The sequence below is a fragment of the Dreissena polymorpha genome, chromosome 16 (genome assembly GCF_020536995.1).
Source record: "Dreissena polymorpha isolate Duluth1 chromosome 16, UMN_Dpol_1.0, whole genome shotgun sequence".
Classification (NCBI taxonomy): Eukaryota; Metazoa; Mollusca; class Bivalvia; order Myida; family Dreissenidae; genus Dreissena; species Dreissena polymorpha.
Window position 1 is genome coordinate 20,101,830 of NC_068370.1, and position 15,537 is coordinate 20,117,366.

General features: G+C 37.4%; 1 protein-coding gene across 2 annotated transcripts in view; it reads left to right on the forward strand.

Moving 5' to 3' along the window:
• The window catches only part of LOC127862919 (meiotic recombination protein SPO11-like), a 75,948-nt gene that overhangs the window by 33,495 nt on the left and 26,916 nt on the right, over positions 1 to 15,537 (forward strand). For both annotated transcript variants that reach the window (XM_052402194.1, XM_052402195.1), the window contains exons 3-5: positions 1,222 to 1,310; positions 2,984 to 3,050; positions 3,295 to 3,403. In XM_052402194.1, coding sequence (XP_052258154.1) covers positions 1,222 to 1,310; positions 2,984 to 3,050; positions 3,295 to 3,403 — 265 coding nt within the window. The remainder of the gene's footprint in view (positions 1 to 1,221; positions 1,311 to 2,983; positions 3,051 to 3,294; positions 3,404 to 15,537) is intronic.

Consider the following 15,537-nt stretch of genomic DNA (forward strand, 5'->3'; position numbering starts at 1 on the left):
ATGTTTATAAATACCAAATATAAGTTCTTCAAAAAATGTATCAGAAAAAAATTCTTCTCACTGTCTCCGTACACACTCGTATCTTTCCGGCCTAGACCGTCAAGTGAGGAACTTATTCTCGCATGAATATGTAAACAATAAAAACTGTTGTAGCCAATGCTTAGCGATTTTGCTTCAATTATATTTCTTTTTTACACTTTTTATGAAACTGTCATGTTATTTATTGATGTTCTGTATTTATAAGGCGGGTTATTGAGATCTGCGAAGAACTACTTTTATTTCGCATGAATGAATTGGGATTCGGATAGACTCAGAAATATGTATCATTACTATGGCCTTTGGGCTACGCCCCAGGCCAATAACCGAGAGAAGCACAAACACTGTAGAGCCGAAAGGGAGTATTCATATAAAATAAATATAAACACAAAGTGGCTTACCGGGTGAAAATATCCGCGAAAAAACGTGGAAGTAAGTTCCAACTAATCTCACTTTAAGCCGGTACGCTCCCGTATACGCATGCCCCCCCCCCCCCCTGTATATATGTTAACATATTCTGAAAATAATAATTCAGTATTCGCATGAAACAATCATGTTTATGGTCGTTATAATATATTATTATGTTTTTTTTATGTATTTTAATGCAAAAGGGAAAGGCACATTTTATATTATCTTGCTATAAAAATATTATATAATGTTTCATCACATGTGATTTTTTTCTACGTTGCATGACAAAACAAAATTTTACATTACAATCACATGCTAATAATACATACACACCTTTAGTTTACATAGATTGGTGGCAGTTTGGCTGAGGAGGTTATGTAGTCAGGTAGAGAGGAAGAGATCAAAATTAAGTAATAAAATGAAAAATCAACTCAAATACGCCTTAACAATACCCCCTCCCCTTCCCCTCCACAGGGGTGGGGGGCTTTTCCATCTGTCTGTGTTTCCACGGTCACATCTTGAGAAATATTTATAGTAGTACATACATCTTTTTAATTGTGATAGGCCATTTCGACTACAAAACCCATATTTAAGACCCGAGACACTATTGACTTAAGCTTCAGTTTGTCAAAGTGAAGATCAAAGGGGACACCTGCTGTTTCTTATTGACTTCAAGTTTTAAAGTTGATTGGGAGATAAACTGCTTGTGTTTTGGAAGCAAAGACTAGTTGAAGTCTAATGAGCTTATTATTTCGATCATTTGACTAATTTATACAGTTTCAATGAGGACCTCGGCTTGCAGATGAGGCCAAATCAGAGACAGACTACCATTCGCTTCGAGTCCCTGCAGTCACTAAAGAAATTTGGTATGTCAGCATGTCATGATCAGTCATTTAAATGAACATATTTTCCATTTAGAGGACACTGAAAATGTTTTGTTATTTAGTTATAAATAGGCATTAAACTCAAACCATGAAAGGTACAAAGTCGTAAAGGAGGGCTGAGGCATACATCTTTATTGTGTTGAAATTAAAATGATGCATGGCGTGTATCCAATGACTTGCACCGGAAATGTATGTTTACCATAAGTGCATGTGTCATGTGTAACAGCTGTCAACCTACCTCAAAGGTCATTGTTACATTAAGAGGTAAGAAGAAATGTCTTTTAAACATAGATATACTGCAAATGTTATTACTAATGTCCGTATAAAGTTATTACTTTTGTCCGGATGAATTTATAAACAGTTCTTAGCTGCTATTTAAATGAGTATGATTGTAGGTAATACTATTATCGGAGACCCAAGTACAATAATGTAATCGCCACACGAAGACTATTATTTTTGAAAACGAGCTCGGATATATTAAATGTGTGTCACAGGGTTGATCACTCCAGATTAAAAATTGGTTAAGCTACTCGACAAGTACTCCTGTATGACATTGTTGTCTGATCAACATTATACTTTGGTATTTTGTCTTTATGTCACATTGCCTTGTGCCAGATCTTGATTTTAGTTTGTAAATACATACTTCACATTTAAGACGTTTCTTTGAAGACCTGAACTTGTATTTTATGCAAACTGGCAGTTAAATAAGGTTTAACGTAAGTTATTAGAAGCACAAAGTGGTTATAAACTCGTTAACTCGCATGAGATGCATAACCAAAAATGTGTATATGTGTCGTGTGAACAAATCTACAGAAATAGTGGGAATTTCCATATTGCCATTAAAAAAAATTATAATTCAACATTTATTGAAGACAAACAGAACGTTTGCTATTTTGCTTTTTTGTGGTATTGTGAGCAAAGGCGAAAAGTCCAGTTATTCATTAGGGAAATTTCTCCAACAATTTATTGGGTCATGGTAAATGTCAATTAAGGTGGAAACCTGGGTGAAAGAGGTACCCGATAAATTTATATCTAAGGCGGGACTGAAACTGTCATTTATAATGTAATTTAAAAATAACAAATGACCGCAGTGAGAAGACAACTGCCTGCAAACCTGTCTCTCTACCTCAAAGGTCAAGATCATGTTTGGAGGTCAAAGGTCATATTTTTCCATATAACAGCATCTCATGGTGGTAACATTGTCATTCATTATATAATTTAAAAATAACTGACAAAAATTTTCACCATGTAGAGATGACTGATGGTATATAACAACTGTCTTTATAGCTCATATGTCAAAGTCACAATTAGAGATCAAAGGTCAGGCTTATATTGTAACTTGCAGGTTATATTTGAAATTTCAGAAAAAAATGTTTGATTCTTACTTCATCATTCATCATTCAATATTAAGAATAATTTACCAAAATGTTCACCATGCAGAGAAGTCGTGTCACTTTTTGTGGAGAGTTCAAGTCAAACTAAAGGTCAAAAGTCAAGGTAGTACATGTTGCAACTTGTTAAAGTATCACAAGTGTTTTTAAAAATGAGCTCGACATGAATAAATAAATAATATAAATGGTTATAGAAGCATTTTATATAATAAAAAAATACTTTATCATTCCGTTATTACTGAATTGATGCTGTTGGTTTTCCAGGTATGATGCTGAAGGTGCTAGCAGTTATGTACAGACTCGTAAAAACCAATCATTATTGCACGAAAAGGTACGTGATCATATTGCTCAATTTAAATGTTCTGGAATTGTACTATACATACGGATGAATGTTCACGTGAAGCAACACACATATTGTGTATTCTTTCTTTTGGCAATTAATAGATAAAATTATGGAGTCCCACACAAGACCTGAACGTGTCACAAATTGAGGATGTTAAAGTTGCATACTTTTATCATTCCAACAGCTCATTTTTACATGTTTATACAAGAGTGTGTGCTGGTTTCGATTGCAGGGACCTGTACTACCAAGACCCTACAGTGTTTGGGAACCAGCACACGCTGGACAGTCTAGTGAACAACATCGCCTGCATGCTGGGCGTTCCGCGCTGGCACTTGCATGTGGTAGGCAGTCAATGGGGTTCTTCTGCCTGTAGGCCAGGGCTCAGGCACCTTGAGACATGATCAAGTACTGGTATAGCCACTTTTCCTGTTGGTTCGGCCACCTACGCATTCAAACTCGCGCTTGCGTACAATGAACGTCTGCATTATTAAGAAAAATGTGAGATTTAAAAAGGAAAATATCCATGTTTCATAAAACAATGAAAAAAATCGTCAACAAACATGCGTAACATCAAAAAACTTACATGTTGAAGTTGACAGCTGGAAGTAAATATCTGCTAGACGTTTTCCTATAGGTTCGTGAATTCGATTGGTCGAACGCACGCGCTCTACTGTGAGGCTCTGTGTGGGGAAATTGCTGAGACAAACGCAGAGTCTTTCATTTCTCTATCTTGCAATTACTTTATCCTGTATACATAATGAACTTATTTAACAAATAACGTATTATTAAGTATGAACATTGAACGCATTCTAATGATACATTCAAGCGAATGTAATGAATCATTAATGGTCAGCATTGAACGATTTAACAATTATTAACGAATGCATAACATAAACGGTGCAAAACAAATTTTAATTTTAGCAACAGTGTGGGCAAAGGAAACTGTCTCCTCTTCGCAGCACCGATTTTGTATGGCAGAAGGAAAGGGGGACCCAATGCCCACACTCGTCGCACTGCCCCCAATTAACGATTTTTATGTGCGGCCTCGTGTCCAGATTTGTTGGACTAAATTGTCCACATACGCAACAGTTTTCGGAATCGTCCGTGTCCGTGTCCGATTCGGTATCAGAGTCTTCTCTAACAATGTTTGCGTGCAACTTTTGTATGCCACTTGTTGACGGCATCGGGCTTTTACACATCATCTGGCTTTGAGATGTGACGGCATTGGCATTTTTCTTGGCGTCGTACATCTCCACCTCTTCAATGTATGCATCACTTGTAATCAATATCCCGCCAGGTTTTGGTTTCGCCGACATCTTCTTTTGGCATCTGCACGTGGTAGGGGTTGGTGACTCTGTTTTTGCCCGGAGATACTCTTCAACTGCCTGCTTGCCAGCCCGTACTGCTTGTAACTTCTGAAGAGGTGTCGAGTCTCGGAATGACTCGCATGGCACGAGCTTTTCTGAAGGCACCGCATTCTTGTTTTGTGGGTACACACCGGTCTTCCTGAAGGCTGACACGATGTTCCAAGGGCTAAGTGCCTTCAGGTAAGCGCTGCAAGCCATTCCAGTAACTTCATACTTCGTTACCACTTTCCCGGGTTTGGCCTTTATGTAGGAAGCACATTCGCTGTAGTAGAATCGCCTGAATGGACCAAACACACCTACGTCAAGCGGGAGAAGTATGCGCTGGCAAGCAGAACAGATGAATGTTTCTCTCGCGGGCCCATTTCATCATCTCCGTTGACGTGTGCGTTGTGTGTCCGTCGAGTAATAAGATCACGGGTTGACTGCCATCACCCTTATTGATATTTGTCAAGAAATGATTTTCAAGGTAGTCCTTGAATGTCGAGGTCGTTGACCACCCTGTTTCAGACATTGTGACTTTCGCACCTGGCGTCAGGTCTTTCGCCAGATTTTCATTGGTTCTCTTCCCTGCAGTTATGAAACTTAAGACATCAACATTTGAAGATATTTATCATAGTTTATGTTTTTATTGAATTGATTAAATCTGATCATATTTACTGCTTGTAACACTTAATTAATGAAAGCATATTCTCATGTATTAAATGTCTTTACTAATTTACTAATTGGGCCAACTGAATGTATACTGTTATATAAAGTATTTAAGAAGTTTTATGAAGTAAGAATTGGAACTAATGTTGGTGATATTGTAAGCTCCACTGGCCAAAGGCCAGCGGGCTTATGTCATGGTCCTGTGTCCGTCGTGTGTGCGTGCGTGCGTGCGTGCGTTAACTTTTTCTTAAAACATCTTCTTCTCCTAAACTACTGGTCCAATTCTGATGAAATTTCTCAGGAATGTTCCTGTGGTGAACCTCTTTCAAATTTGTTCAAATGATGCCCCTGGGGTCAAATTTGACTTTGCCCCTGGGGGTCAAAAAATTGAAAATTTGCTTATATAAGGACTATTTTGTGCAAACTTTATAAATCTTCTTGTCAAGAACCATTGGGCCTAGGGCTACCAAACTTGGTATGTAGTGACATTTTATAGTCCTCTACCAAGTTTGTTCAAATTATGCCCCTGGGGTCAAATTTGACCCTGCCCCGGGGTGTCAAAAAATTGAAAATTTGCTTATATAAGGCCTATTTTGTGCAAACTTTATAAATCTTCTTGTCCATAACCGTATGGCGTAGGGCTACCAAATTTGGTATGTAGTGACATCTTATAGTCCTCTACCAAGTTTGTTCAAATTATGCCCCTGTGGTCAAATTTGACCCTTCCCCGGGGGGTTAAAAAATTGAAAATTTGCTATATAAGGCCTATTTTGTGCAAACTTTAAAAATCTTCTTGTCCATAACCATTGGGCCTAGGGCTATCAAATTTGCTATGTAGTGACATCTTATAGTTTTCTACCAAGTTTGTTCAAACTATGCCCCTGGGGTCAAATTTGAACCTGCCCCGGGGGGTTAAAAAATTGAAAATTTGCTTTTATAAGGCCTATTTTGTGCAAACTTTAAAAATCTTCTTGTCCATAACCATTGGGCCTAGGGCTACCAAATTTTCTATGTAGTGACATCTTATAGTCCTCTACCAAGTTTGTTCAAATTATGCCTCTGGGGTCAAATTTGACCCTGCCCCGGGGGGGTTAAAAAATAGAAAATTTGCTTATATAGGGCCTACTTTGTGCAAACTTCAAAAATCTTTTTAACCATAACCATTGGGCCTAGGGCTACCAAATTTGCTATGTAGTGACATCTTATAGTCTTCTACCAAGTTTGTTCAAATTATGCCCCTGGGGTCACATTTAACCCTGCCCCGGGGGTCAAAAAATTGAACATTTGCTTATATAAGGCCTATTTTGTGAAAACTTTAAAAATCTTCTTGTCCATAACCATTGGGCCAAGGGCTACCAAATTTGGTATGTAGTGACATCTTATTGTCCTCTACCAAGTTTGTTCAAATTAAGCCCCTGGGATCAAATTTGACCCTACCCCGGGGGGGGGGGTCAAAAAATTGAACATTTGCTTATATAAGGCCTATTTTGTGAAAACTTTAAAAATCTTCTTGTCCATAACCATTGGGCCTAGGGCTACCAAATTTGGTATGTAGTGACATCTAATAGTCCTCTACCAAGTTTGTTCAAATTATGCCCCTGGGGTCAAATTTGACCCCGCCCTGGGGGGTCAAAAAATCGAAAATTATGGCATGTATGCCATAACCGTATGGCATAGGGCTACCAAATTTGGTATGTAATGACATCTTATAGTCCTCACCAAGTTTGTTCAAATTAAGCCCCTGGGATCAAATTTGACCGTTCCCCAGGGGTCACAAAATTGAACATATGCTTATATTGGGCTTATTTTGTGCAAACTATAAAAAATCTTTTTGTCCATAACCATTGGGCCTATTTCTATCAAATTTGGTAGGTAGTGACATCTAATAGTTCTCTACTTAGTTTTTTCAAATTATGCCCCTGGGAACAAATTTGACCTTGCCCCAGGGTCACAAAAATGAACATATGCTTAAATAAGGCCTATTTTGTGTAAACTTCAAACATCTTCTTGTTCTTAATTATAGAGCCTAGGGTTACTAAATTTGGTATGTTGTGATATCTAATAGTTCTCTACCAAATTTGTTCAAATTATTCCCCAGGGCTCAAATTTGACCCTGTCAGTGAGGTCACAAAACTGAACATATGACGTTTACCAGGGGAGATTACTGCGGCCGTGTGGCTGTGACCAACAACAACAACAACATCTTGTAAACATGAGATAAAACCCTGTCATTTAGTGCCATTTTAGATCAGATGGTGACTGCTTACAAAGGAATTGAAGTAAGAACATGTGTTCTGAATGTTTTTCTTATAAACTGAAAAAAGTCGGGATTTAGTTAAATATGTCGAAAGTGAACATATATCCGGATAAAAAATTTCGGATGACATGTTTATTTAATGTCTTTTTTGTAGTGTTTAAACCAGTTTATTAATATCTAATTGATTTTAAAACACAACTTCCATGAACATGATCATTTCCATAAAAGTCAATATATGATGCTGCATTGTAAACTCAAACTTTGTATCCAAGAGAAGGTGTTGGAATTAATGAAGTGCAATGTTCTTAACTGTCTATATGCTGCTTTTTAATAACTAATGATTCATTGCTCCATTTGTGAATTGTGACTCATGAATTGTGGAGATATGATTGTCAATTGCTCAACGATCTATATAAATTTCTGTTCATTTTATAATTTTCTTAATATAAGTTATGAATTGATCTTAGAAGTCATATGTATTACTTAATTAAATACATTTATAAATATAAGAAATAATCTTTAGATTATCATAATATTCTCAGGGCTGTTGGTCTAAGGGATGTGTGGGTTGTTAATTATATGTATGCCCCTCTTCGAAGAAGAGGGTGTTTATTGTTTTGCACATGTCGGTCCGTCCGTCATCCGTATGTCCGTCCACCAGATGGTTTCTGGATGATAACTCAAGAACGCTTAGGCCTAGGATCATGACACTTCAAAGGTACATTGATCATGACTCGCAGATGACCCCTGCTGATTTTGAAGTCACTAGGTCAAAGTTCAAGGTCACGGTGACCCGAAATAGTAAAATGTTTTCCGGATGATAACTCAAGAACGCTTATGCCTATGATCATGAAACTTGATAGGTAAATTGATCATGACTCGCAGATGAACCCTATTGATTTTCAGGTCACTAGGTCAAAGGTCAAGGTCATGGTGACCGGAAATAGTAAAATGGTTTCCGGATGATAACTCAAGAACGTTTTATGCCTAGGATCATGAAACTTCATAGTTGCATTGATCATGATTCGCAGATGACCCCTATTGATTCTCAGGTGAAAGGTCAAGGTCACTGTGACCCGAAATAGTAAAATGTTTTCTGGATGATAACTCAAGAACGCTTATTCCTAGGATCATGAAACTTCGTAAATTACCCCTATTGATTTTCAGGTCACTAGGTCAAAGGTCACGGTGACTCAACTTAGAAAATGGTTTCCGGATTATACATCAAGAACACTTACGCCTAGGATCATGAAACTTCATAGGTACATTTATCATGACTCGCAGATGACCCCTATTGACTTTCAGGTCACTAGGTCAAAGGTCAAGGTCACGGTGACTTCACACACAAAAATGGTTTCCGGATGATAACTAAAGAAAGCTTACGCCTAGGATCATGAAACTTCATAGCTACATTAATCATGACTCACAGATGGACCCCTATTGATTTTCAGGTCACTAGGTCAAAGGTCAAGGTCACAGTGCCAAAATATGTATTCACTCAATGGCTGCCACTACAACTGACAGCCCATATGGGGGGCATGCATGTTTTACAAACAGCCCTGGTTTGAGATGATTCTTTACAAAGAAAGATGCTTCTATTGTATTTGTTATAAATGTGTGAAAGGCTCTAAGAAGGAACCAGAGATTATTAACCCTTTACCAAACACCAACAGGATTTTACGGGTTTATAGCTGACGACTTTATAAAAAATTATGATAAAATGAGAAATTGCTCAAGATGAGCAATTTCTCTTTTTATCACAATTATTTCTACCCTACCTGATTATTTCCTTAATATTCCATTACAATTTAATTGTCGTCTGCAACCTTTTTCAAATTGGGAAAGTCCAAAATGTGTCGTTTGGTAAAGGGTTAAGGCATTTTGATTCCTACGGGTCTTGTGAATCTGTTTCAAATCAAATGCGTATATTTGATCTTCAGCATCTAAAAATATGTGAAATAGAAAGAACGACAATATCTTTTGGAGAGATAAATGTACTTACGTTAATAAGCAATGGGACTGTGCTTCAAAGGAACAATTCCCGGGCTTTTTAGTCTGTTTAGTTAACACGGTAGTAACTTTTTCCATATATAAAAATGCTCACCCTTCCAACTTTAAGTGCCCAATGGGACGAGGGATAGACAGAGAAAGTCACATGCTTGAGTACATTTCAACCCATGCGCATTGCGCGTTTTTTCGCATAAAAAACAGTGGAGCGATACAGGGCCATCATGGCCCTCTTGTTCGTAAAATATTTTCATATTCGTTTGTTAATCGTATTATTATCAACCTTTAAATATTAAATATGGCGGAAGGTGATTTCCAGACGCACTGGCGCATGCGATCAGCGTTGTTGTCGCTGAGCGTGGTGATGTTTCTGCCTGTGCCTTTTCATGCACAGGAGCGATTATATTAGGGGGACGGTGCTCTGGGGAGATTCCGGTTTCATCGAGATTAAAAATGCAGTCCGGCCTCTCTTGTAACCCGTTTCCGCCACAGCCGCCTCTAGATTGTTGAAGAACTGCTCAACAACCTTTGGGGTTGAGTATTTTGCCCTGTTTGACTCCAGAGCTGATGGTTTGAGGGTAGAGATCCTTGATTCCCACCGTTTAAGGAACCCATACAGCCAGCAGTTGCTTAGTGTTTTTTTCCGAATCACGCTTCCCTAGGTGGTGCGCCAATTCACCACACAACTTCTGCATGGCTGTATTGCTTAACCCATAGCCAAGCCTTGCGTAATTTTCAGCATGCTCAACAAGGCCTAACTCTTCGTCATGTGTAAAATTGTCTCCTTCAGAAACTTGTTTCGATCTACACGTCCGCTAATCCTATCTCTTAATGTTTGATATGGGATGGAATATTGAAGTGCCACTCGACGAACAGATAGTTTTTAGCTCCACTGGCCAAAGGCCAGCGGGGCTTATGTCATGGTCCTTTGTCCGTCGTGTGTGCGTGCGTGCGTCCGTGCGTGCGTGCGTTAACTTTTTCTTTAAACATCTTCTTCTCCTAAACTTCTGGTCCAATACTGATGAAATTTCTCAGGAATGTTCCTGTGGTGAACCTCTTTCAAATTTGTTCAAATTATGCCCCTGGGGTCAAATTTGACTTTGACCCTGGGGGTAAAAAAATTGAAAATTTGCTTATATAAGGCCTATTTTGTGCAAACTTTATAAATCTTCTTGTCAAGAACCATTGGGGCTAGGGCTACCAAACTTGGTATGTAGTGACATCTTATAGTCCTCTACCAAGTTTTTTCAAATTATGCCCCTGGGGTCAAATTTGACCCTGCCCCGGGGTGTCAAAAAATTGAAAATTTGCATATATAAGGCCTATTTTGTGCAAACTTTAAAAATCTTCTTGTCCATAACCGTATGGCGTAGGGCTACCAAATTTGGTATGTAGTGACATCTTATAGTTCTCTACCAAGTTTGTTCAAACTATGCCCCTGGGGTCAAATTTGAACCTGCCCCGGGGGGTTAAAAATTGAAAATTTGCTTACATAAGGCCTATTTTGTGCAAACTTTAAAAATCTTCTTGTCCATAACCATTGGGCCTAGGGCTACCAAATTTGGTATGTAGTGGCATCTAATAGTCCTCTACCAAGTTTGTTCAAATTATGCGCCTGGGGTCAAATTTGACCCCTCCCTGGGGGGTCAAAAAATCGAAAATTTGCTTATATAAGTTCTATTTTGTGCAAACTTTAACAATCTTCTAGTCCATAACCGTATGGCATAGGGCTATCAAATTTGGTATGTAATGACATCTTATAGTCCTCTACCAAGTTTGTTCAAATTAAGCCCCTGGGATCAAATTTGACCGTTCCCCAGGTGTCACAAAATTGAACATATGCTTATATTGGGCCCATTTTGTGCAAACTATAAAAATCTTCTTGTCCATAACCATTGGGCATATTTCTATCAAATTTGGTAGGTAGTGACATCTAATAGTTCTCTATTTAGTTTTTTCAAATTATGCCCCTGGGAACAAATTTGACCTTGCCCCAGGGGTCACAAAAATGAACATATGCTTAAATAAGGCCTATTTTGTGCAAACTTCAAAAATCTTCTTGTTCTTAATTATAGAGCCTAGGGCTACTAAATTTGGTATGTAGTGATATCTAATAGTCCTCTACCAAATGTGTTCAAATTATTCCCCTGGGCTCAAATTTGACCCGGCCCTGGGGGTCACAAAACTGAACATATGATGTTTACTAGTGGAGATTACTGCGGCCGCTTGGCTGTGACCAACAACAACATCAGCATCTTGCAAACATGAGATTAAACCCTGTCATTTAGTGCCATTTTAGGTCAGATGGTGACTGCTTACAAAGGCGTTGAAGTATGAACATGTGTTATGAATGTTTTTCTTATAAACTGAAAAAAGTCTGGTTTTATTTAAATATGTCGAAAGTGACCATATATCCGGATGAAAATATTTTGGATGACATGTTAATTTCATGTCTTTTTTAGCTCCACTGGCCAAAGGCCAGAGGGGCTTATGTCATGGTCCTGTGTCCGTCGTGTGTGCGTCCGTGCGTTAACTTTTCCTTCAAACATCTTCTTTTCCTAAACTACTGGTCTAATTCTGCTGAAATTTCCTATGAAAGTTCTTGTGGTGAACTTCTTCCAAATTTTTTCAGATTATGCCCCTGGGGTAAAATACGACCCTGCCCTGGGGGTCACAAAATTACAATGTCCTTATATAAGGCCTATTTTGTGAAAACTTTCAAAATCCTCTGGTCTATAACCATTGAGCTTAGGGCTATCAAATTTGGTATGTAGAGACATCTTATAGTTCCCTACCAAATTTGTTCAAATTATGCCCCTGGAGTCAAATTTGACCCTGCCCCGGGGATCACAAAAATGAACATATGCTTATATAGGGTCTACTTTGTGCAAACTTTAAAAATCTTCTTGTCCATAACCGTAGGGCCTACGGCTACCAAATTTGGTATGTAGTGACATCTAATAGTTTTCTACTTAGTTTGTTCAAATTATGCCCCTGGGGTTAAATTTGACCCTGTTCCGGGGGTCACAAAAATGAACATACTCTTTATATAACCGTGGCCCGCGAAATCTTTCCGCATTTTACACTGGTAGATTCTGCCTAAGCATTTTTAAAACGAGCGATATAATTGGCTGTAGTTTCTTCCAATCTTCCAATTAAAATCGATTTCTTAAAATGTGTTTGGTATTTCTGAGCTGATTCGTTTGCACGTTGCGAAACGAAAATTAAGATTACTGAATGACAAATAGCAATGGAATTAACGCCTGACATCATATGATAGGAATAATGAAATGTGTTTTTTGTCAACGAAAAAGATTACGTTTTAGGTACAAGATACACATATTGTGTTTAGAAATGTGCAAAGTGAATTTGCGTCACGGAAGTCGGTGTTTGCAAATTGGAGTTCACTCTACTCGCGAAGATAAATAATTTAGAAGAGTATCTTTCGAACTTGGAAATAGACAAACATGATTTGATTTATATGTTAGTGGATCTGTGTTTAATCAGATTCATGTGCATATTCTGCTTTATTATGTTTGTCACGCTGTTCAGTTAACTGAAATAGCATTAAACTGAAGATGTGAAATGCAAGATATTGAAAGGTAAATATATTGTGCCTCGTTCTCATACTTTTGTGTCTCCTGATTGGATTCGTGCTCAATTAAATATGTCATTTTCGCTCTCGCCAAATATTTCACGTGATTCTATTCAAGTAGATCGAGCGTTTACAATTGCTGACTATTTTGTCGAGAAAATGCGATTTAAACAAGAAATGTCCCACTGAGATGTAGATATTGCTTAAATTGTGGCAAAAATATCAATTCACCGAGTATTATTGCATTATAGATCGCCAGCACTTAAAACAAAAAAGTTTGGAAACTGTTTGCAAGTGGCAAAAGTATTTCTTTGGAAGGCCACGCTCTATTTAATTCAGAGCACTGAGAGGTACCCGGCAGGGTATTGTAACTCAATATGCAGGACGCGCGAGACAATTCTGTATCTGTTCAAGTACGTAGACTCGTAGAAGGACCACTTTTGGTATGTGTCTACGGGTAATTATATTTCAATTGACACGTTTGCATGGTTTCGTTGAAAGTAACCATGGTTAAAAATTATTTACAGCCCTGCTCTTATTTGGAAATAAATCGTTACCATCATTAAATACACACTCAATGGTGTCTCAGAGGATATTGCAATCTGTTCTTAAAAAATAACTTCCCCACTTGGAGCCCCATTTAGAACGCGGTCAAGCGAGGAGCAATAATCTAATGAGAATAATCTCGGGATGATGCAGACCGTTGGCCTTCACCTTCACGAGTTGAAAAAAATAGTAAATATGTAAACAAAGGCGATTTTCAGGTGGTTAAATACTGAAATAGTATTTTATTGTGGATATAAAAGTTATACAATGCTAAAAATACTTGTCATTGTATGCGCATGCGCCGTTTGAAAAGAATACGCACGTACCTACTTGAAGCGGTTGCATTTTTCCCGCAATTACTGAAAATATTGTCTCAACCCTTATCCCCTCACGTTGTAAGTAATTTAACATTTGTCTTGTTAAAATATGATCTCGTTATTACCTTGTTCGTATAGAAATTTTTAAGTAACCCGTATAAGTAAACGTTTTAGCCAAGAATGTTTCGTACCCTGATTTCGTACTCATCGTTTTCGCTATTTTATTATCATGATAATTAAATAGTCGGCACTACGGGAATTTTCGCTCGGTACCGATTTTCCCCGGTATTTCATCTGTTTATTTCCGATTTGTTTGCAGATGGCACGGACATGAACTGCAACTGACGAAATATCTTCGCTAGTATTAGTAGTAAAGATAAACAAAAAAGGAATTCCATCTGCTAATCCTTTGTGTGTATCTTTGAACATCAAATCACTCATATATGCCTAGACACAAGATACAAGATACAAGAATCTTTATTTAACGTCGGATGTGAATAACAATAAACATTAGCTCAAGAGCTATTTCCCGACAAAACAATTGTATAAATATAACAAGTGTATATTGAGCTGAAAGAAAGAAAGATTAAGCATAGTATATAAGCATTTATACTACAAGGACATATTTAGTGCATATAAAACACAAAATTAAGTAAAAATGTTCATTAAAAGCATAATATTTTGCAAGTTACACACAGATACAAAAAGGGAAATATACCTAAAAACTATATTGGAGCTGTTTTTACATAGTTCATAATTATAACATATGTTATACACTTATAAGTTGTACAAACAAAGCATTGCAGACCTATATTAAAATTTAAGATTAACACAAGTATAGCACACAATTCATGTTTAAAAGCATATACAAGCAGATGCACAATAATTACATAGTACAACAAATAAATAGCACATATATACACATATATACATGTTTATAACATTTTAAAAACACACAAGAAGGGAGTATAAGAAAGCATATTAAATCACATGAAAAACATCTACATAGCACATATATACACATATATACATCTAAATAAACATTAAACAACCAACCATCGAAAGATTTTTCAATTCATTGTCGTAAATATTCAACCGGTGCCCACCATTATTGTTGATAATCTCACTGTGTAACTTAGTGGGTGTGGTAAACATGATGAATTACACCGGAATAAGGAGAAGAACATTTAAATAAAAAAATTCATTGTATGAACCTTCATTTGTAAGTTAAGTTAAGATGGTTAAACTTTCAAACTCAAGACCATGTTGTTTGTATTCGCCAAATATTCAATTGCAGAGGTGGCGAATTATGAATATGATTCATCCACAGCCGTATTCGATTTTTTCGAATATTCAAATGTGTCGTTACAGCCCTAATATTGAGTGCATAGTTTGTGTGCACTAGATCTCCAATACTATACAATTGTTTTACGCTCACCTGGCTGAAAGCCAGCGGGGCTTATGTCATGGCCCTGTGTCCTGCATCCGTGCGTTAACTTTTCCTAAAAAAAATCTCATAATCTACTGTTTCAATTTGGATGCAACTTCACATGAATGTTTCTGGAGTCAACCTGTTTTAAATTTGTTCAGATAATGCATCTGGAGTCAAAATTGACCCTGCCCCAAAATAGGGCCTGTTTTGTGAAAACTTAAAAAAAAACTAGTCTATAAAACTTGAATTTAGGTCTGTTCCTTGAGGTGAAAAGAAAAAAGAAGGAAATCTGATTCCTCTAAAGAC